At 43.4% G+C, this 25,020-nt stretch overlaps 1 protein-coding gene across 1 annotated transcript in view; it reads right to left on the bottom strand.

Moving 5' to 3' along the window:
• The window catches only part of scfd2 (sec1 family domain containing 2), a 97,471-nt gene that overhangs the window by 52,795 nt on the left and 19,656 nt on the right, over window positions 1-25,020 (bottom strand). The window contains exon 5 of the mRNA XM_030432861.1: window positions 811-1,105. Coding sequence (XP_030288721.1) covers window positions 811-1,105 — 295 coding nt within the window. The remainder of the gene's footprint in view (window positions 1-810; window positions 1,106-25,020) is intronic.

Genomic DNA, 25,020 nt, shown 5'->3' on the forward strand with positions numbered 1-25,020 from the left:
AAAGAGCAAGAGGGCTCAACAATCTTTATTAGTGCTTTACATAGATTTACCAACCCTATATATACTATATAAGCCTGTGTGTGATATCAGACGAAAACCCTAACAGCAGTGTATTATTTCAGGGTGTGTGCTAAGGTACGGCGCAAGGCTGAGACTAAAAGTAGCTCTAATTATGAAGTATGTGGCAGGGGAGGAGACCGTGTGTGTGTACAGGCTCAAGGTTAAAGACGCTATTACTCTGGGAGGTACGGCTAGCTGTGGTGGTGGAGGTAGACGGTTAATTCATCTTCACGGCCGGCCTTGATCTGCCGTACCACACAGTTACCAGCTCAGCTAAACTGGCAAAGACTATCGTGCTGCACAGAGGAACCAAAGAAACCAGTAGACACAAACACACTGCTGCCTATTAGCAACTGAAACACAAAGAAACGAAAAGGGTTTTCTATACGTGTACGCTGTACAGGTCATTCTAATTGCCATTGCAGACAAGTTGAGGATGTTAAAGTAAACGGCAATTTCTCCCTCACACTCCAGGTTCAGACATTCCCACACTTCACTGTTTGCGTAGCTGCTTGCCAAACTGGACAGAATGTGTGTGTGTGTGCGCATGAAAGAGTGTGAATGCGGGGAGAGAAAGAGAGGGATGGGGTGTTAAGACTTTGATAAAAATCCCCCCATTAACATCACTGGAGGCAGACAAAGGAAATAAACTGTTCCCCCACTCCTTTTAGCACATCAGCAAATTTGGCAAACTGGCCAAGCTCCTGGAAATAATCATGTAACTGTGGTCACATTAACTCTCTCACTCACCGGTGAGTTTCTGGAGCAGAGGGCTGAGTTCTGGCTCTCGGGTGATGACCAGTGTGAGCACTCCTATCAGCTCCCTCTCCAGCTTCTCCAGCTCCTCCTCCTCGGTATCCTGGTCTGCGGGCTGCGCCTCGTCGGCCAGGGAGTACAGGTAAACCAGCAGGAGGACCAGCTCGTCAGCCCCGCATTCATCCTCCCTCGACCTTGACCCCGAGGCAGTGCTGTCCTCGCCTCCACGGGGCTTCATCAAGGGCAGCAGCTGCCGCAGCACAGCAGGGAACTCAGAGTCTCCGAGGGCCTGAGACAATCGCAAAACACACAGACATGCACAGAAAACAGGCGGTTAATCGGGAGACAGCATTTTTCTGTGCCTTGCAGAGACAATAAGGATGTTGATTAAAGGGAAAGTTGACTGAATTTACACATCAAAGTCACAGCTCTCTGTCACCTCCTCATCTCTGCTAGAGCTAGAGGTTGTATTAGTTGATACTAACATACAAAACCAAAATCTACAACCTTTTCAGCAGTCGAGCTGCATGTAGGGAGTGCAGGAGCCAGGTTTTGAGAGGGAAGAAGACATTTTTTAAAAATTGCCCATTGTGAGTCTCACAATGATATAGCAGTAGGGGGTATCATAACTCTGTACTTGAATGCACAATGACGTCCCTGTCACTGCACATACCCTTTGTCGCATGAAGCAATGTAGATTTCATTGTTTGAGACGCGCACCTGAATGCACCATGAAGTCCCACCGAGTGTGTCAAACTCCAGCCCAGCAAGACAGCAGAGGACAGAAGCAGGTTTAAATCTACGAATCGTCGATACTTCATTTGATTTCGATTGTCGTAATCATGACACCTCTAATAGCAGTGCAATGCATCATCGACATTTAGGGAAACTGCTTATTGGCTTTATTGCCCGAGTCAGATCGGAAAGCTAAAACACTCTCATGCTGATAAACACATTTTATCTCGCCTGTTTAGTCAACTGAACTGCAAAAAAACAACGCGTTGATTAACGGATGAATTAGCGGTGGCCCCTCTTGAGTCCCGCTGTATTTACATCATCTGATATTACCTACGCATTAGTCACATTCTCATTAGTTGGCGTCCTCGTGTCTGTCGTAGGAAATACCATGAGTGTTTAAATTAAGAGCACAGTGTGAGTGAGCTCATCGTTCCATTTGCTAATTTTACGGCTCGGTGAGTGGCTGAGGTAACACTTAATTTAGTTTCATTCTTTTGTTGGATTTGCATGGGCACTGAACTGCTTTCTCTTTCTCTCACTTTTCTACACACCCACAACCAACACACACATTCACAAATCCAACATTTGGGGCAATGTTGAGGTGCAGTGACCTGTTTTTGTGAGGCTGTCTGAGCAGGTCTGAACAGCCGCTCACGATGGTTGCACCCCGGTCCAACATGCCGTCGATCACCGGACCGTTTACAGAACACTGGCCACTCTCACAACAAGGGTGAGCTCATAGAGCTATAAAAAAAAGGGGTGTGGAGCCATTCTGTCCGATGAACAGCATGAAAATTGAATGAAATATAGTCCCGAAAGGGGAAACGGAGGCAACAGGGAGACGGTGAAAAATGAAGCGGGGAAGAAAAGGAGTCGAGAAAGACACATTACACGAGGAGTTTAGTTTCATATGATAGTGAAAAGGGAATGATTGTTGACAGAGGACAGTATGTTTGTGCCGGATAGAGCTACAAATGCCCCATGTGGATATATTTCATTTTAACGAGGGATTCCTCTGTGAAGACCTTTGTGTTCCTCTTACCAAGACAAACAGGCTCTGAGAACGAGGGGCTTTGGACCTTGTGGTGGGCCCACTGGGGGGATCCTGTGTCTGACCCAGAAGAACTCTTCGCTCAGCCAAATGCGCAACACAATCGGACCCAGAGAGGGTGAGCCAAAGCCACAGAACTGACCGACTGTCCCCATGAAGCAGTGGCTGAGGAGAAGACTGTGGAAAATGACTGTCCCTCCTGGAGAGTGTTCACAAGTAAAGGTCAACATCAGTGACACTGTTGATGTTGGGGATTTCCTTGATCATAAATATTAAGTTACATTTAACATCGCAGTTACAGTCACTGCTGAAGGTCACAACCGCATCGGTCACATCCTCCCAGTATCCAAGGTATCAGGAGATCGCCCTGTATTCCAACAGCTCCTCCCAGCCTCAGACCCCGGCCAACCACTCGCCCCTCTGGACCGCTCAAACACAATCACATCACACATTTTTCTTCTTAAACATTGTGAAATCAAATACCTCTCCAAGTTGCACTCGTCCAACCTGCCAAACAATGTTAAGGGATTGTTCCGTTGTTCATTTCGCTGGCAGTGAGGAGAGAAAGGCAAAGGACGTTAAGAGTTACTCGTTGAAATGCAAACAGCTAAGTACTTTCTCTTTCAACTCTCACTCTCACTATCGATCGTCTAGACATGTGCAGCAGGACATTCATATGATCCCTGAGCTTTCAAAGAAGCGTGCCCACTGTCAGCAGGTTACATTTTCATTATGACCACAGCTGGCCTGAGAGGTAACTGCTGTCATGCAACTTTGGCACCAAAGACTCTCAGTATTGGTGGATGGAGATAGGAGGAACTGAAAGAGAAGCTCAGGAGGCCCCAGTATCATTTGTCAAGAAGAACTTCACCAAAACCTTAACGAGTGTTGCCTCCTGGGCCCTGAGCTCACCAACAGTATGCGTTCTCAGTTAATGGCGTACAGTGATTTTGAGTATTGTTCTTTACCATGTGGTATTAACTACTGTTAACCACTGAAATGTTGGTTTGATCAAAGCTGCCATAATGCAGTTTTATCTTTTTATCTTGTTGCTACCTTGTGTATAACAGGCTTTGATTCAAAGCAGAAACATGTCTGAAATCATTTATAGTCATTATGATCACTGTGGGATTTGAATATTGTGTGCTGTCCATTTCCCTTCATAACCATTTCATTTGAGTGTTTTTTAGAGGGATGATGTCCAAGAATTCAAAAGAAAAAAAAGGAAGAAAAGTAAAAAAAACAAACAAACAATACAAAACAAAACATTTTTGTTTGTCAGAACATATATTTCTCTCTCTCTCTTTATTAATTTTGATCAGCTCATGAACCCTCAGAATTATCTACAGATCCACTGATGCTGCGTTGCAGACAACTTGGAACTGGAAATGTCTGACTTTCTCCTAATGAAACGCAGAATGGAACACCACTTGATGCAGAGTTTCTACATTTAAACTCGGGGAACATCCATCTACCAGGATTTCAAAAAGAAGAAGTCGTCTGAAGTCACACAACAATGGGAGTAAAGTTTAGTAGATGGAATAATATGGAAATCTGGTTATCCATTGGTCACCATATAGCTAACAGCTGTTAGTGAATAAGGTTGTTCATTTAAAATTTTAATTAACTTTTTAACTATGTTTATGTCACTTCTTTACCTTGAAGAGTGTCTCGTGAAGCTGCACATACATTTGATAGAATAAAGAGTTTAGAAAAGTTTATTTGAAATTGTAGCTAAACATAAAAATAAAATGTATTCCACTTGCAAATGCGAACAAACTGCAAAGCTTTTCTGTCCTTGCTTAACTTTTTTCACGTCATTTTCATCTTAGCACCACCGTACACCCTCAGCGCAAAACTGAGTGGACTGTGCAGTGTGTGTATATGTTTTTACGTGTGACGGCAAGCACGCGCTGTAACTGGGTCCCTTCAGGAGATCCATAAAAGCTGCTGTCAGCTACGTGCCGTGGCGCCAGGGCAGGAAATGGAGTTCTTTGGTACAGAACTGAGTGAAGCTGAGTGGGAAGACTGACTACAGCTCTTTCCAGCGCTGAAGCTGAACCCAACAATGCCCGACTCACAGCACTGGCACACGGGCTCGATGGAAAGGAACCGTAGCGTACACCTCTGGGAACAGAATGGAGCCGACTTTCCAAAGCACTTAGGGCAATGCAATCAGAGTAATTCACTCAGATATTATGCTTCCTATTTCATTAGATTCAATCGAAAGTTGAAATAGCTTACTTTGAAAAAAAAAAAAAGTACAAAACATGGGTCCTCCAGTATTGAGCAGTGAGGCCCTTACCCTAACCCTAAATAATTAAATGCTCAAAAAAGATCCTATTTAAATATGAATACATTAAGAATACCTTCCCACCACAGCATTCATCTTTCAAATTGTAATGCAACATCTTCTGCTGTACACCCTATAAAATCCTCCCAGTGACAGACTCTAAAAAGAATGCTGTTAAATTCATGTGGCGTTTGGGGTCCACAGTTGAGATTTAGGGGCAGTGCTCGTGGCCTGAACTACCAGCATTACTGCAGTAATAACAGGAAGCTAACGTTATTATTACACACCATTACTGAATGCACTTGTCCTGCTGCCACGCTCTAATGTGACTATTACACACAATTATAGAATAACAATGGCATCGCTCTGTCAAAACAACACTAATTTTAGAGCCTGCAATTACTGAAATAAAAGCCATTACTTTAAATTACTTGAGAGTTTCTTATCATGACACCATATTTCCCAAAGAAAAACTGATTCTGGGCAAAAATTCAGAACATAACACTTCTTTGTTCTCCGAATAGCTCAGCAGCAGATTGGCTGATGCCTAAATTTGCTGCTCGATTATTAGTAAATGGCAGAGACGTCACCTCGCTTACGCTTTTGCACCAATCGTAGGCTCTCTCTCGTATAACGCTCGGTTCGAATTGGTATGTCAGTGATTGACAGATTACTGTTTGGCAATTGCAACCATCCTGGGGTCCATAAATGCTCAATCTCGCCCAATCACAGAGCCGGGCCAAACTCCGCCCCTGCCCGGCACAGCCTGAACAGGAAACCAGCTCCAGATGCAAACCCTGGAGGAAGGTGAGTGTTTCAGATGCAGCACATCGCACTAACCAGAACCAGGCCTCGCTTGGCTTGCTCCCTGCCTGCACAATGAACCTTTTTCTGGGCCCGAGGGCTCGGGGGGAGGGGCGGTTTGGAGTTGGGGGTCCTTGTGGGAGCATGAACAAAGTTGGCTACAGGTCAGTTGTTCTAGTCAACCAAAGACACCCTGGACAGGAGTCCCCTTACATGGACGTCAGACAGCTCATCATTACTATAGCGACTAGAGAAAAACTCCTTTGCATTCTTCTGGAAATGCACACATGTGCTTCATTTGCAAGTGTGTAATCACATCCAATTTGCATTCACAAATAACAACATGCAAAGCTGGAACGGATGCAAGCAGACTTCTTAAAAACAAAATACATAAATCTTGAAGTGAGAAGACGGCAACTAAACGATGACTCTAAATTATGTACAGCAAGCTTACGATTGATTTTTAGTAGAAGAGCTGGAAAACAAACAAGTCTGTTTTCACCCTCAGAGACTGGCAGGATTTTTGAACACGTAAACAACACCAAAACTCAGATCACACACGCAAATGCAGTAATCTTGTGGATGAGTGTGCCTAACAAGAGCTTGCTGGCGCACTCCCACACGTAGAGCATCTCTGCAGGGACATATGCTCATTGTTAGCTGTGGCAATGACAATGACGAATCCTTGAACGGTTTCACCGGAAAATTTCTGTTTATCAAAAGACGGAAACTTGCTTTAAGTCGAGCGGGAATGGAAAAATAAAGTTTATCTCTGGCTCTCTTTTTATAGCCATTATTCTGCCTTGTGTGAAAGGTGTGGACAACGGATCAGGTGTTTAACAAGGAGAGCGGAAACGTGACTGTAAACACAAAAAGGAGCAGGTCTGCACACAGGATCATAGATATACCGAGCAGCGGAAGATCAGATATTAATCAAATCACCCAACTTTGTGTAGCACTAATATGAATATCGTCCCTTTATATCCACAATTCTCTTTGTCCTTCTCATCTTTTCTATTGGCAACTGGCTTAAACAACAGAAAAACATGCTGATTTGGCAATGTTGCCACATCATTGTTGTTAGGATTGAGACGGTTGTGACTTTCCCGAGGCTTGAATACAAGATACAAGGGATGAAAACATCTGCGAAATGTCAGTAGTTACCTACACTCTCGAAGATTTAATGAAATTAAAGGTAATTTTTATTTTTTTATTCATGATAGGCATTTTTCTGCAACAGTTTTTAAATGAATGAAATTGACTGGCCATTCAAGTTTTGGACTCAAGGATCCTAAATACGCATGAGGGATTCACAGGAAACACTGCATCAAAAAATGATTTGGCTCGCTGTTAAAGCTGATGCACGCCTAAAATTTCCTACTACTGCTGCTTCACATTAAAAACGTTTTACTGGCAAAACAAGAGATGTTTTTGTGAAGCAGCAACAGAAAACGTAATGTGTTATTCCCTGAGGTTAGCGCTGACTCAAATGATTTATCAAAAATGCTGCTCCACAACAACTAAACAGTTAATTTTGGCATTTTTTGACAGTGAATCAGTATTTATTGTTGCACTGAGTAACGATTTAAGCAAGGACAGCCACAGTGAGCTGTTAGAAGAAGAGCTCTAACTCCTCTGCAAGGCAACCGACTGCACTGTGCCCTGCGTGAAAAACAACCTGAGCCAGCATGAAATTGGATCGTTCTTGCAATTGTCTTTGACTGAAAGTAGCTGCTCAACACAGGTGGCAAAAGAACACACACTTCTTTACTCACGATGAAGTACAGATACTTGTGTAAAAAAATGACTGTTAAAAGTAGAAGCACTGATTCAACGTCTTTACTCAAAAGTAATAAAGTACAGGCTATGAAATGTACTCAAAGTAAAACAGTAAATCATTTCTGTGCAAAGCTAACTCTAAAGCTAATCTTAAAGGTAGAATCATTGGATTTGTCCGAGTTGTTCACAAACACACCTTAATGATATCTGATTGTTAAGTCTCATTCCAGGACACCAAATGATGTAGTTTTGAGTTGGTAAGGTGTCGTAAATAATCGAAAAGTCAATCATTCCCAGGTACAGATGTTTGTGTTAAAATGTAGGTAGTAAAACAAAAAAGTTACAAAAATAAGTAAAGTACAGGTACTTCCTAAGTACAGTAAAAAAGTATTTGTATTTGCTACTGGCTCTGTGCCTGTGTTTCTGTAGACTGAAATTCTAAATGAAAATAGAATGAAATTTTCAAACAAACCAGGTCTGAAATCTTTCAACTTCAAGGTCTGTCACTACTCTCCTCTCCACAGCGTTCCTCATCTGGATGCTCTGATGACTCAGCCAAATGCTGCTTGAATGCAAAAGGAAAACAGAGCAGGATTTTCTTTATAACAAATCTATTAATACTCAGTAAATATGGAATGTACCGAATGTACTCGGGAGCCTGACCACCACTCGGCGGCTCGTCTGTCAGCCAGTCAACTCAAAACACACACACAGACACATGAGGAGCCGAGTTGGAATAAACTCAAAAGACAGCAAGAAACAGCAAAAGATAAGACAATTAGATTGATTGACTGGGCAGACCGTTGTAAAGTGAGAGATGGGATGATAGATGGCGCAGTGAATGGAAAAGCTCTTAAAGGTAAGGTGACCCCTGGTCTGGCTCCATCAGCCTGATGCCTGTTATGTTTGTGGGAACACCGAGACGTAAATCTTTCGCTTTAAATGAGGCCTGAATTACCACACAGAGTGCGAGGTGAGTCTGTTTTGTTTCTGTCCAGCCGAGCGGCCCGTCGCAGACTTGCACGCTGGACTGTTGCTCAACGGAGTCCTGCACACAGCTGAAGGTCAGCTCGCCGGAGGAGGGACGGATGGGCAGCTGCTTCTCTGTCAATACAGGCGAAAGCTCTCAATAGCTTTCACATCAGCTCTCCTCCCTTGCACCTTTCATCCTCTTTAAGCCACCATCTCCACATGCATCCCTCTGTCTTTTATCTGCATTTTTTTCTCTCTGCTGCTCTGCGTGTCAAAGGTTGGCTCGCCTCAGAGACTTGAGGGCTGTAATTTAGACGAGACGTGGGACCCAATCACAGACACAAACACACAGTCCCCGCACGCCGCCCTGTCACCGCCAGTCGGCCACATGCTGGTCACTGCGGCTGGACTCTGTCTGCCTGGCACACGACAAGCCCTGCCTGCTTATCACACGCAGACCTGCAGCTCCCTCGGTGCTCCTAAAAACGAGCGAGATTAAAATCGCCCATAGCTTTTAATGTGAAAACGTGTATCCAGGCAGTATACTAAAGTGTATCAAGTATCAAGAGTTTAGAAGGATAAGGGAATTAATGAGGTTTTATTTTCGCCACATCGGCTGCAAAAGATTATGGCGTAATTCACCAGATGAGAGTTTCTCCGCAGCCACAAAAAAGCCCGGAGCCATGTTAAACCTCCCGCACTTTTCTCACACTGCGAGAAACTGAATCATAGGCATCCCTGAGTAGACACAGGCAAGCACACACACACACACACACACACACACACACACACACACATACACACACACACACCAGTACTGCCAAGGACAGTACATTACATCCACTGCTAATTGACTAAGGAGGCTCCAGCAGGGAGAAAACATCCTGAGGTAAACAGACGGTTTCTAGACGAAGCAGAATGAAACGACCACAATTTATCCGATGGGATTCAAAGCAAAACAACTGGCTTTGACATTTTGCAGTTGCTCAACTACATTTTCCACTGCAGGCAATCTGAAACGTGATATGATACGAAAAAAAACAAACAACCCTTTTCATTCTCTTGTATCTTTTTTTTTCTCTCGTTTTTAATGAAGAAACATGTAGTGTGTAAGATTTAAGCAGCCCATCTGATTCCAGTTTCAAGCACACATTTGGAAAGGAGGGCGCAGAGATGGAGGGTGGGGGGTGAATACGTTTAACGAGCACATGAGAGGTTATTTCAAAATAAGAGTTTGGCTTGACTGCTGACTGCAAATTTGCAAAAGTTGTAGTGGCAACATGGCGTGTGATCCTTTTCTGCTTTTGCGCCGGATTTTATGTGAAGAAAACAAATTTTTCAGCTCACGTGAGCAGGTTTGCATAAGAGGGAGATAAAGTTTTGAAACTCTGGAGTTCAGTCCCCGGGCTTGTGGAGACTTTCAGACATCAGGGGGCACTGTTGCACCACGTCGAGCCCCAGAACGTTGCTCTCAGCCTGCTTGAATTGAACTCTTGAGTCTGCCTGTCGCTTTCCCTCCAAAACTCCATCCCTTCGTCTTGGAGGAGTCTTCAATAGACAGGAAATGGACTGCAGTCAAAGTATTTGGTATTTTTAAACTATTAGCTCCATGTTAGCTGGATCATGGCTGTATTCTGAATCGCTGACCTCAGCTCTACGCATGCCGTCATCTCTATCCTGGCAGGGTGTCATCAGAGGCTGCTGTGGTGGATGCAGAGCTCGGCCATGTAGTGAACTTTGAATAAAACACTGAAATCCTCATGAGAGCTGTGTCACTGGCTGGTTTACTGTGTTGTGAGTCATTACTCTGAGGTACAGCTGGTATGTTTGGAGGTTGTGTACTCGATGTGCGTGTGCCAGTTGAAAGGCTACTTTTCTGAACCCCGCACTCAAGCTGCTCTATGTAGTTTTGGAGGAGAAATTCCAACGTAGAATTGTAATATTTACAATATCAACGAAGCAATAATACAAACACAGAAATAATACATATATTTTCTTCCGTAACTGATGAACAAGCTGTTCTCAGAGGAAAATAAGATCCCCAGAAAACTGTCTGAAGCTGTAAAGGTGGCAGGGTCCGCCACATATAAACAACGTAAAACAGGATGAAGCTGTGTTGTTCTTTAAGGTCAGTTTGTTCACTCAGTTTGTGATCAATGAAGATCTTTCTGTTCTGATTAAAATGTCTTCCCTAAAACTACATAATGCACCATAACACAGAGGTCAAAGTGGTAGCCGTACCACTAATGCCCACATCTGTTCATCCAAGACTGGACAGTGTATTCAGATGTGTATTTGTGAGAGTGTTTGTGTGTTTTTTGTTTTCTGTATAAATAAGGTCTACATATTCTGCGCCCGTCCCGCCAACCTGTGCGCATCTCTCTCATAGACACTGACAAACACGCCTACACACGGCTGCTCTTCCCTAAACATTTATAGAACGCTCATTACAGCCACGGGAAATGGGAAAACAACTAATCTCCCTTCATTTCCCAGAAAAACGCACACTTGTACACACACCTGGGTGGATGTAGAAATGAATTATGCTGAAAATGAGAAACACGCTGGAACATTTTATAAACAAGACAAGACAAACAAGACGAACGAAGATAAGAGAAGATGGAAAGAGAGGAAAGACGGGAATAAAGCTGGGGTTTGATGGGAAGGAGATGTAGTAAGACCTCCAGTAAGAGATCTTATCAGTGGTGTGAGTGTGCAAGGTCCCATGGAGCCCCGATGAGCACACTTATGATCTGACTCAGACCAATTCTCTATAGACCATATTCACACGGCAGCCACTTTCCTCTGACATCACAGCCAGGGAGGGACGCTCAGCTGTCTTACTGTTGTGTTGAATGATCATCATCTGAAAAGACGGTAGATTTTTTTACAATAAAACAACATATTTAGCTTCCGTTAGACAACTACTTCCTGGTTACCATTACTGCTCGAAAGCGCTACATGGTGCAGTAGGAAAGGTGGAAATTCATTCTAAAATATCAACACACATCTTGGACACATTTATTAAAGCCTTGGAATGAAACAAAATGGATCTAATCAAACAAAGTATAAGCTAGAAAGTGCTGAGTAGTCAATTGGTTATCCAATATGTTACTTATTTTACTTTGAAAAATGGCCAGATGACCCTCTGGATTTGCCCATCATCTTTTCAGTTGCAGATTACTTTGGAAGTGCTAAAAATGATAACAAATTCACAGATTGCCTACTTTTACATAACTTGCAACCTGTAACACAGAAGCATAACATCCCAGAATTCAAGCTTCCCACCCTGAGCAGAGGAAAATGTCTGCCTTGTGAATATGGTCTATTTATCAGTCAATTAGGATCAATACGGTTATTCGCCATTTGGCTAACATTACAGGCCTCTATTTCTAAAGACTTTTAAAAAAAAAAAGGATTAATTATGGATCTGTAGCACGCACACAATTACACATAAATGCACACACACAATGAAATCAAAGCATTGTTGGGTAGAGACCGCGTAATAATCAGTTACAGGCATGTTCTCCCCCATTAATTTCTTTTACTGGAAACCTCTTTTCACACAAAAAAAGAGACAGAAAATAGAATTAGGAAACAGTGGTAGTCACAGTGAGGGGTAAGCTGTGGCAGGGGGAAGGAAACTTTCAAAATAAAAGGTTCAGAGGAGAAAAGTTTTATTCATCAGCATTTTTCAATGTTTGACTCACGCAGAAAGCCTCGCTGTAAGATTAAATATATCACTCTAACACGGTGTATCAGAGCACTGGGCCGTGAAGAAAACGCTCTTTCTGTGACCTGAGACAGGGTGGCATTCTGCACACACAGCAGTCCTCTGTCACACACATACGCTAACGTGCCATTGCTAACACAGGTTGCATGGAAGCACACAAGTCCCCACCGAAACACTAAGAACCCAGTCTGATTGGACTACAGACACATACACATACACGCACATGCAGACATACAGGCAACAGGAGGTATATGTGTTAAGCTTGTGTTTACTGAAGTGTCATGGGGAGGGTTGGACACAACACACAGGCCAGAGTGAAAGAACGCGCACACAGCGATCCTTCTGCAGACTACATGTCTGCACACTAACACCCATCGCCCTGCATGAATTCCATCTGTTATAACACTTTGACTATCAGCAGGGTTTACCAGGACCTCTGTATGGCAATTCATTTGAGCATTGACCCACATTTCACGAACGGGGCAAAGCTGCAAACAAGGACGGAGAAGAGGGAGAGTTAGGAGTTAGGGTCAGGATGGAGACCGACAGAGTGATGAGTGAGTGGCTGATTTCTCTTTATGTGTGTGTGTGTGTGTGAAAACAAAACAGCGCTGGTGTGCTGACACTGGTTCGACACACAGGCTGAAATAGAACAATACAAACAACATCACCCAGGGTTTCGACTGCACAAACATTCCCAGAGCCCTAAGCCCGCAGCTCAGCTAAAAACACAACCAGGAGGGGCAGCAAGACAAGCTCCGACCATTAATACACTCTAACACCTCTTTTTTTGACTGAATACATAACTCTCTATTATTGTCTCCCTTGTTCCCAGATTTCTTCAGCCTTTCCCCAGTGCATCCCTCTCTCCTCTTCTCATTGCCTTGCTTGTGAAAACATTCAACTCTGCTTCGGCCAAATCACACTAAATTCTCCTGACGTGATAACAAAAATTCCCCCAAGACTATCATAACTCTGAGAAATCATAACTTTTTATCCTTGACAAAATCAAAAGTGCTGTAACTCACAAGCAATGGCATGTTTGAAATCAAATAATGGCTCCACTGTGGGTCTTTTGTGAGACCAGAGGGCTGAGATAGTGTTGGAGAAGGAGTGTGAATGGATTGCAACAGCAAATTCAGTAAACTCCTTTACCCTGTTCCATCCAGCTTTAGTCATTCCCTTATCTCCACTGGGTCTAACAGACTACCTTCAGTTGTCTGAATGCTCAGATCACAAAATGGGTTACACTCACAAATTAATCTCCTCAATGACTGAACGGTTGCGCACTTTCAGACTCACCTTGCGAAAGCAGATGGATTTGCTAAATCATGTGATCTCAAAAACCGAGCCATAGCTCAGACTAAGAGCGTCCTAGAGTGTGGTACGGATGTGACTACCAGCGGGAAAGCGGCTGTTCATTTGAAACAATGGCAGCTCTTTAAGAGGTTAGTGTCGATGCTGTACTGCAACTGTATCAGAACCCAGAATGCATTTCATGAAAGAAGAGCAAAGAGCAGCAGAAAAGGATGTTTTGTCTGATCTCGAGTTGCTTTGGCAAGAGTTGAGATTAACCAATGGGACCGAGTGGTAACTGTTGATCTGATTGGTTCCAGTTAGCCTAAGATAGGCGGTGATATACAGATGATTTGTCCAATAACCTGCCAAGTAGTGTTTGAATGTACCAGCCCTTTTCCAAACAGTTTCTTGGGGAGATCCCAGTTGTTTTCTGTTTAAAGGAGACATATCATGCTCATTTTCAGATTCATAATTCCATGTGCCAAACTAACTGCTATCCAAAAATTATTTAAATGTGCTACATGGTGAAGTAGTATGATGCCACAAAGTTGTGGAATTAGGGGTGGGACTACTGATGTGATGTTTCAGGAGCAGTGTTTTCTGTGGGAGAGAGGAGCTTCTGTTGGTGTAGACTATGACCTTTTTAACTTTCCAAGATCTTTTACATGCACAAAAACCTAGATAGGAAGGACAGGAAGAATAACAGGTCTCCTTTAACAAACCATATGGCGCCTCGGGTTACTTTCTGACTGTTTTCATGGATAATTTCTTTGCCTGTGTGCTTACTGTGAAGAGGCTGAATTCTCACAGTTGTTGCTTGGTGTTACATTTTCAGTCAGGAGGGGGTGTCAAAATGTTGGCAGCTGTTTCCAATGTGATTATCTCCATGTCACCTTTGGGGTCCATATCCCAGGTGGGTCCTGTATAATAAAGACAGCATCACTGACAATCCCCGGCCTGCCTTCCAAGTTAGGGATGACAGCCTGCCACAGTGTGTACACCAATGTTTGACTGTCCTCTCTGATAAATAATGGCTGATGTCTGGCAGTAAATCCTCAGCCGCCCCTCACCCTTGCCTTCGAATACCGTGAAAATGTCTCTCTTCCTCATTCTCTCCCATCATGTCTGTCCTTCCTGAACAGATGGTAAACACATCACTAATGCCTTGTCTGTCCGTCTATCCTGTGATGCAGCGCAGAGCCTAGCAGCTAAACAACGACTAAACACATCACTGTGGCGGAGAGGCACCACTTCTCGAAACACCACTAAGACCGTGAGAATTACAGTGTCACTGTGTGCTTTTTGGTCTGAAGAGTTCAAGTATCCGTAGTAAACCACTTAGTTACTATATTACCCATATTTAAGCTTGTCCACTGTTTGTTTACGTTTATAATAGTTTGTTTAGAAATACTTTTTTTTCATGATAAAATACTAACTATTTCATGGATTCAGCTTCAGCTTCAAATTACAGTAAAGTGAATGATTCTGAAGTTTGGACTCTTGGTTGGACAAAACAGGATGTTTAAAGTCACTTATTTCCCTATGCTTTGAAAACCAAACGATTAATGGATTGATTAAAAAAGATCAGATAAGTCCATAATGAAACACAGATTGCAGCAGCCCCATTTGAAACACTTAAAAACTAGTTCCTCCTCAATCAAAAGGTAGACTTAAATGCAGGTTAAATATTGATGCAGGAGAGCACACTAACACAGTGATTTGCACCGTCACCTCAAAGCTAAAGAGCTTTTGGTCTGAACCCGCCAACTGGTTGGGGCCTTTCAGTGTGGGGGTGCTCTGGCATCCTCCTTCAGTCCAAAGACACACAAAATGGCAATTCTACATAATGTTGATTTAACTGGTACCACTTTACAGAGCCATCATTGATAAATGCTAAATGTACAGCTATCTAACCTTTAGTGAATAGTGATTTCACTGTTAACAAACAATGAAATGCTTTATAAACCATTTTTTAAGCAACTGTAAACATTTATAAACACAATTTGCAACTTTTCAATGACCATCCTGTTAATGTTTATTGATAAACTCCACGGTATTTGATATTACAAAGCTTTATAAACATCAGTTAACAATTGTTTAATAATTGATTTATAACGCATTTAATTGTTTGCAGCAGTGAAATAACTACTAAAGTTTCATTAATATAAATTTACCATTTACCAATTTTTTTATATGTTAAGTTATACCCTTTAACTTTAACTTTTTTTAATAGACATAAAGTGTGTTATAAACAAGGTAACATCTGTGAAACAATGGTTTAATTGTTGTTTAATGTTTTCAGATTAAATGCATGTTATTGATTTTGAAACAGATGCCAATGAATATGCAGATTTATTGACTTTTATAAAAGACAGCTGAGAAGGATTTGGCATGAAGAGCTAAAACTCCATAAACTAGGTGTTTGTAATAGTTTGGCCGCCACTACTGAAGTTAATGTTGTTGGACAAAATATTGCAAAGAAACTTCCACTATGATTTCATGCAGTGCGACATTTTCACACGCTACAGCCTGCGAGAATCACCAAAGAGCTGAGTCAGCGCCTCTCGACACAAACTGAATATGAGCTTTATAAATGCAGGATTTATTGCAGGTCGTCTTTGCTGCGTATCATTGTGGCTGAGGGAATTTGTGTTTATCATAGTCATGTACAAAATTGTTTTACTTTGTAACATATGATGACACATTTGAACAAATTAAGTTTCGTCTATTCAGAGAAAGGAAAAACAAACATTTCAGCACGAGCAGAGTCAGCCAACTGCAGACTGCAGTAAAGCTAACTTGCAGAAATGAAAATTTGATTCTGCAGTTTAACCTCTGAAGTGTTATGCTTCAGGCAGGATGTGGAGCGGTGGTTAGTGCAGTGTGAATGAGGACATCTGAACTTGTGATCCTCGCAGCCAGATGTGCAGTAAGATGAGTCCAGGCCTCATTTTCCTCGACAATGATCCTAATAGCCACAACAAGCAGCTGAAAACGGGTCGAAGGCTCATGGCGAACCAAACATGACCGCCAAAAGTGAACACATATTTATCAAATCATACCCGCAATAATTTGTGATGCCTCTCAAATGAACAATACAAAGCACGTAAAAAGCCATTAACATTGTTACCGCCAATAAGGCCCCCCCATGCCTGGAGTTATACGAGAAGAGGAGCAGATATCGCCCCTGTGAGGTTTAGACAAACAGAAACATCACAACTGCAGACATGAAAGAGAGAACACAGAGCATCTTAAATAACTCAGAACAGAAGAAAAAAAACAATGGGGTGGAGAAGATGGAGAGCTGAGACTGGGAGTAGGGGGTGAGGGGAGCACATGGCGGGCGTATGAGAAACCAGTCTCCTCCTCCTCCTCCAGCCCCTCCATCCCACCTCCCACTCATAATTAGCGGCTCGGCGTCGGTGCTCGTTTTGGGGTTACTTTCATTCCTTTTCCCATTTCCATGAAAACAACAGCGGGACAAGTGGGCCCACATCTGTCTCCAAGCACACCAAGCTTAGAACAATAGAAGAAGAAAAGTGGGGCATGTGAGTTCACTCCAGATGAAAGCTAGAGCAGGAAAACACAGGAATCAGTGAGGTTTTCCCTTGCATGTTTCTAAATCAAGTTTTCCTATTGGATAAACTGTTGTGTGGAAGGCTGGAACAGCTTAGATTTGGCTTCAAGTGTATACACGCTGACAGGCGGTGGAAACTTTTCAACAAAGCTCCGTAGGCCTATTGAAATTCACTGCTGCATGATAGCCCGCATGTTTGAGTCATTCCAACACATTCTATGTATTTCTGTCATGTGTAGCTCATAGAGCGGGCTGTACTGTACATCTTTCCGTACACTGTATCCAGCAAACATGTGGGCAATCTGCCTCTTTTTGCCATAATTGCACTAAACATATCCAGTGTTTTGGCATCTGTTCTGACGCATTTCGTACAAATCCATTTACAAATATTTTTCCAATGCGTACATGTTCACATCGGTTGCCCTGGTTTCAGTCTCGTACAGGATGTTTCAGCATATGGTTACAGTCCTTTGGATACGCCCTTCTGCCCCGTAATAAGGCCGTGCAGATATAATGAGACACGTTTCTACGAATAAATGCAAAAACAATCATGTTAACAATAAAAATAAAAGGGTCAGGGGAGGAGAAGAACAGACATTCAGAGGAGGGAAAGAAATGAGAAAAAGAGGGATTTAAAAGCAAGACAGAAAAACAAAGAGGGGCACTTAACTACCTCCAGACCCTAGCAGAGAGCCTTGGGGGCATCTCCCCATTCTTTGCACCCTGATGTCAGTCACTTTACAATCTGTCCCCCGACAGATGACTTTAATTTCTGGCTCATACAACATCATTCCAAGAACAACAAAAGGCAACCTTGCCAAACACGAAAAAGGGAAGCGCTATGGATTTTTTTTTCATCCACATAGCTCCTAACAAATGCAAATACCAGCTCAAGTTGAAAGCTGAGCTCAAAACCAGATACAGCCAATGTTGTCACGACCTATAAACATCGAAGCGTTTAAAGTTAGGGGGGACTGGGGTCTGTACGCTCTGGTTGCTCGAATCAATCACTGAAATGCTGATGGAGTGGTCTTAGATTGGTCTACCACAAATTTTTCAAACATTAAATTGAATGAAGCCGTCATTTCGAGTCAGAGGTCTGGAACAACACACAGGTCAGAGGAAAGATTTGAGTTATTATTGCAAACATGACATATCGATTTGACACACGACTGTCAGAGGTGGTACACTCACTTGGACCACATTGACTCCTGCCAAAGATCAACATATGAAACAAATGGTCTGCTCCATCTGATCATACACTCCAACCACTTGGATCCAGCCTGTTGAGCTATGTGGTTACAAGTGGAGCAGAGCCCCAGGGAACCATGGGTAATTAATGACAGAGCAAGGGTGGCAAGAGTCTGTCTCTGATTGACCCAGTTTGACCCTCACTGCTTAGTTACCATAGTGATCGGTCAGCCTCGTTCCCTTTGGGTGACTGGGCGAATCCCTGGGGCGACAAGGTGGTCTGCAGAGTGGGCATGAGTGAACAGAGGGCTGGGGGTGGAGAACAGGAGGAGGTGCCGACTGGGGTTTCAGATGGGTATAATTACACGTTATAGCAAAGAGGAGTCCTTGTCCCACCTTTTGCTCTACGACCTAGGGGGGGTCACTCCAACCTCCCCCACCTTGTCCCATTCACCTCTGTTTACAGGACTTAAGTCTTTGCCCATCTTTGGCAGTAGGGGGCACTACTGATCTATTGTGCCCCAATGAGGAACTTTACTGTTGTTGTCCATCTCATCGATATTTTATAAAAACCAAATGCCGAATCCAAATATGGTGCCTGTTCAGTCAATTACAATTGCTCGCCTACACTGAAGGAAATTCTAACATAGAGGTTTCTCACTCTCATTCATTGCAGTTTCACTCCAAGGTGGAGCCGAGGCCATCAATTGCTTGTTTCCATTGTACCTTCTTGAGTCTACTCCAGGTTTAATCTTTTGCCCTCATATCTACGTATTTGTAGTACCCCCTTCTCAGATCCATAAAGCAAGATATTTATGATATAGGTGTTGAAGATTTGCAGTTGTCAGTGTTGTTGTGTCTCTGGCCTGACCCACTGAATATGTGCAGGAGTGTTTCTCTTGCTGGTTCCACCTCAGTCTATAAACTTTACAACGCGAATACACAAAAGATTTTTATATCGCTTTGTTGGCTCGATGAAAGTTTTACAAATATAAAACCACCATGGATCTAAAATTCATAACAGAAAGAGAAATGCAGTAATTGAAATATGCAGTTGGGGTATCCTGTCAACGGTTTTAATGACATCTCTTTTATAATGCTGTTTGGGGTGCAGGGGCATTTTTCGCTTTAGAACTGCGACTGGCCGCTGGGTAAAACTGGCCGCAAGGCTGAGAACCGCAGGCTTATCCAAGTCTGAATCATGCATTCATGGTCCATCTGCAGCATTAAAATATGCTAATTCTACAAAGACTGGTGGTATACTTGTACAGACTCTTCACCCTTTACTGATCAATCACAATAAAATCCTCAGCCCGGCTAAAAATCTGTAATCTGGCACGAAGGGGTCAAACGGTATCTAAAGAAGATACGCAAAGGTCCTGGAATGTTTCTCTGTCTCCATTTCAGATCAGACACACAGACACAAAGACGCATGTCCTGTGGGCCGTGACCTCCCCCGGCCTGGGCTCAGCAGGTAGTGACAAATGACCTGATAGTTAATCTGTCCTGAGGTGGGGCTTTTCCACAAGGAACAGAGAGCCTGTTTGTGACAACAGGAAGTTAAGACACTGTTACCAGAGTAAGCACATTCAAGGATGCACATGCATGAATGCATGCCTGCACACATGGCCGTACACACTTGCTTGCAAGCACATCTGGCTGTAGTTTCAGATGAGTTCATTATGGAAAAAATGCGATGTAAACAGTGACATGTTCAAATGAAGGAAGGGGTCGTGTGCCAGTCAAAGGAACATAAAGGTATGAAGTGGTTCGTTGGCCAACTCTGTCTGGGACACTGGATCATTGTTGGGTCTGTTGCAACCCCCGCCATCTAACCGAATGGTCAGCTTTTCTACGGCCTTCCATATTAACAATCTAAGGGTGAATGCTGGGCATTGTGGGATTTTCCCCAGTCTGTGGTGTCTTGCTGGAGCATGCTCAAAATCAAGTCTGACGCCAGCAGGCCAAGTCAGCAGACCACACTGACCTGATTCACCAGGGATGGAGAGTGTTAGTGGGCGCTCTAAGAGCCCCCTCTGATCATGTTCCCTAGACCACCTCACCCAAACAGTGCAAGATGACAATAGAGCTCAGTACAACAGAGGTCTGAAATACCAAAAGTGTGCTTAAGTGGATAGAGAAGTGTGGATGATCTCCAAGAAAGATCAACCGGTTCATTCTGCACATTCGGTCTGAGCAAGTGCGAGAAAAACCTTTGGCCAATGCTGTGAAAGACTGTCAGTTTAAATCCTTCAGAACCCTCAAAGACACATTCGTGAGGGAAAAAGAAAAACTCCAGGCCACATGAAAAATACTCCTGATGTGAAGGGTTTTGACTCTACAGTTTAACAGCCGCAGTAAACAATAGAGACCAGTACAAAAAATATCCGCAGATGCACACATGCAACGCGACGCAGAGCAACACCAAAAGAAAGAGGCAGCTTTAAGTAAAAGAGAAAATGTTTAGTGCATTAAACCCTTATGAGCCCATCTTACTCCCTCAGCTATAACATTCAGAGAGCTGTAGCTCTATAATTCCACAGCTATTAACACCAAAGCAATTCCTATTAAGTTTCAGTTCAGTGGGCTGAGATATAGATTTAGTAAAAAAGACGCTTAGCAGAACATTTAAAATGCAGAACATGCAAATCGCTATTGAGTTGAGTAGTAGAGCCACTGAGGTTTAATATGAGGCAACCTGATTGAGCCTTCTTGTGTTCCTCGACAGATTGAGCACAATCATAGCCAGAGGGATGGCGAGGCCGTTGGGGATAAGTAATGCAGAAAGCAGAGCGAGCCAACACCTTTCTGTCTGAGCGAAGAGAGGTAATGATAACAGGAAGTGAGATGAGTTGGTCTTGCCCTCTGGCCTAGCAGCCCATCACCTCAGTTAAAAAGGTCCCTCTCTATAAACAGGCCTCTCTCTGCCTATTAAACAGATAGTACATTAGGGCCTGAGCTGTGCAGAACAATGTAAACACAGCCGTCTCAGGGTACCGGCGCTGAGAGAGAGTGGGGGTGGCGGGAGAAAGCGGAAGAGAGCTTCAGATGGGGGCTATTCCTGGGTCTTCCTGGGAGTGAACTCCATCACTGCTCCTCTCTCCCACTGTAATCCTCTCCAACTAAACACAGGAAGGAAGAGATAGGTAAATAACTCAGGCTTTTGATAAACTCAGCTTTCTTTCAGTTTTAGTGGGCTTGTTTTGCTACAAAATAGAGCAGACTGAGCACAGAAGCTCATGCTGTGCGTGTCTGTATGTTACAAATATGTGACAAACATGTCATATTCAACAGGAAGCGCAGGATAAATGCGGAGAAAAAGATTGGACGGACGACAATAGGAGAGAGCCTTTGTCAGGAGTCGATCAGTCTGTGAGAGGCTCTGCGTTGCTTCAGAGAGGATACATGAGGGGGCTGGATGAGGGAGAATGTGTGTACTGAAAGTGGATGGATGGGGAGACAGTCAGTCCAGGTCAGTGCAGATGTGAGGCTGTTAAACAGTGGGGGAACTGGAGAAGGTCAGCGCTGGACATCTCAGGGCATTGCCCCGGAGTCATTCACACCCCTTTGTTACAATCTGCAGCAAAACACAACAACCTCCGACTGTGGGGGCAGCGGGGACACGGCGGAGATGGAGAATGTCTGGGATGTGGGGGACAGTCTCCATACCCTGGGGAAAGGCCAATTACAGGCTTACAGCCCCCTGTCTGTGGCATGCAGCTCAGATAAGATGAAAGTTACTCAGGACCAATATCTACATTTTTCCTTCTGTCTCCATAAGAAATGATACAATCCAGATGTTATATATATGACTGCATTTTATGTACTCTGGGGATTGGAGTGCTGCCGTACAGCTTTACATTAGAGGAGAGTGACACAGGTTTTATCGTTAGGCTACTGACACTCTGCAGACCTGAAGGTTAAGCATCTACAAGTCAGTCAATGTCCAGGAGGGGTCAAGGGATAGAGGTGAAGGGTCATGCACGCACTGACACTGTACTAGGGGGGGGTTAATGGAGTATGTGGGTTTCGAGGCTCCAACCTGGCTACATACTCACTGACAACAACAGACATGGACACACACAGCAGCGAAGCAAAAAAACAGCTGGAAAAAAGTAAAACTTGTAGGTTTGCAGAGTTCCTTGTATCATTTTTAGTAGGTTAAAGTGAAGAATGTCTCCACAGGTCCAGAATGTTGGACTTGATCCAAAATGTACCCATGAGACAACCTACTCAAACCTGATGCTTAATCAAAAAGAGAGACTACCCTAAAAGGCACCAGACCCATTCCGAATAGATGTGATGATAATTACACTTCAACCAAAATTTGCTCTAGCCAAGAGGACCCAAATACACAGTGAGCATCAGCACTGGCAGCAACAGTTATGGAGCAGTCGCATATGAAATGAATAGCATTACAGGTAATTTTTCAGTCAAACCGTTCAACTGGCTGGTGTCTCCACAGGAATAGTGATTGAAGTGACGTCTGCATTTACTTTGGAAAGACATCTGTTAATAGTGTAACAAATTGTGGTTGATCGCATTAGACAGCGGTGTCCATCACCGACATCCAAACAGCAAATCAGGGAATATCATTTGGAAGAATGGTGTTCCATCACCCCAGCAGTGTTGCAGAGACTTGTTGATTCAATGTCAAGGCTCACTGAGACACTTAACATTGGCTTTTCCTTTCATTTGTCTCTCGCTTGAACTGATATCACCTTCAAAAATTTAGATCGGGCTGAAACATCGAAACCCAGACCCAAGATCGTGACAACAGAATGGGACCTAAATCAATTTGATTAGTCATTTGGATACAGGCCGCCTCACATCTGTTGTCACATCTTGGATAATGAGAAACAAGTGTATCTGAGATCTTAAATCAGTTGTCCTGGCAACTATTTTTTTTTCATTTTCCCCTAGAGGCAGACATTTTCATTTTTTTTTTTTTTTTTTAATGTGTGACGTTAAATAATCAGGGCAAATGATTAATTATACAGTCATATACAGTCTTCATCCACTTTTGTTAATTAATGTTAAGGTGTTTGGGTTCATAGCTTGTACTGTGACAAGTATTTCTGACAAAAACACAGACATACAGCAGAGACAGAGATAATGACAGTTCGAGTGACTCATGGGTGAACGGGCTATACAGCCTTGTGCAGCTTTCTGTCTGAGCAGCGCTGTGACCAGTAATAACTCGGAGCTTGAATGTTTGCAGAGGCATGCCCTGCTAATCCCAGCAGAGTAAAGCAACAGGCCGGGGTGAGAGAGGTGAGCTCGACTCTACTGCACCGCTGTCACCGCTACCATGTGCAGTGATGTGACACGCGAATCAACAGTAGGCCGGGCAGCGCACTCAAACACAATACTAGCTTTAAAAAGTCATTACAAAAAAAAAAAAAAGGAGCTGCTACTTTAGCTCTCTCTGGGAGGGATGTACAGTAGTAGCGTACATGTTTAGTTTGGTGAGGTGGAGGCCCTGGCTGGGCCGTTGATGGGAAGGTAGAGTGCCTGTAATGTTCTGGGAAGTGGTGAAAGAGGGAGTCTGTTGAGTTTTGCCTTGGCTGCCCCACCCGTGTCCAGCGCAGAAACACGTCGAGCATACACATTCTGTAACTGCGGGCTGGAGCCGGACCAAGACTGCTCAATCTGAGCCATTCAGACCAAAAACTCCAGTTACATGCCAGACAGCTAGGGCCTGAAGAAGCAGGGGAGAGGGGGGGTATAGGTGCAGGCAGGGTGGCGGTGCCAGCCAAGATGATATCTCTCCATCTAATACAAACATAAGTACTATATTGGGTAGCTAATAAATCCTGCAGTCTCCTTAAATGCAGTATAAACATTTAGTATCACACTAACCGCATTTATATCAAAATCAAACAAATATGTCAACCTACATAACCGCATTGGTGCCGCGATCTTATTAACCTCCCAGCTGCAAGACCCTGGCAGGTATATTGCATTTCAAGTAAAGACAAGCAAACGTTAAATCTGCAAAAGCACAGGTTCATTCTGAAGAGTAGACCGTTTAAAGGAACATTTCACGCGCCAGTGAAAAATGTAAAAAAAAAACAACAACAAAAGAAACAATAAAATGGCTCCACACAGCTTGTCCGGGATGATCCAAGCTTCTAAACTGGGAGAGTCCAAATTGATTCGAAAATACTTAATTTGCACCCCTTTTAAAGCTGAAATCTTCACAAAAGATGCTAAGCTGAAAATGTTAGTGCGCAAAGTCTGCAGAAGCCCTGAGACTCTAAATTGATTTGAAAAGGTACTGTACACACTGTGCTGGGCGAGTGAACCTCTTCTGATGGGACGCACGCTCAGACTTTTAGCTTAGCTTCACAGTGAAGCTGTAAATAAGGGTGTAAATAAAGTCTTTTCAAATCAGTTTGGGATCTTTGTGGTCCAGAGACTTGGATTACGCTGGGCGAGTTTTATGGAGCCATTTAATGTTTTTCTTCATTTGAAAACGAGTGCCCAGCCACTTCATTTGTTTAAGAGAATGCTGCATCACTGGTTTTGGGTGAAGCTCCAGAAATGTTTTGCATACTATGAAACTTTGACCTCTTGAGCAAAACACTAGGTCAAAAAGTTGCTATCACACAGTATTTTATACAGAGTGTTTATACAACTGTTGGGGAAGGCATGAACTAGGCTAGGCCCTGAACTCGATGGCCCTTTGCCTCACTGCCCACTCTGCACCACGGAGGAGTCGGCCTGAATGAACTCACACTGTCCACGGGCAATGAAGTGTCCAG

Source organism: Sparus aurata, chromosome 11, assembly GCF_900880675.1.
Source record: "Sparus aurata chromosome 11, fSpaAur1.1, whole genome shotgun sequence".
Lineage (NCBI taxonomy): Eukaryota > Metazoa > Chordata > Actinopteri > Spariformes > Sparidae > Sparus > Sparus aurata.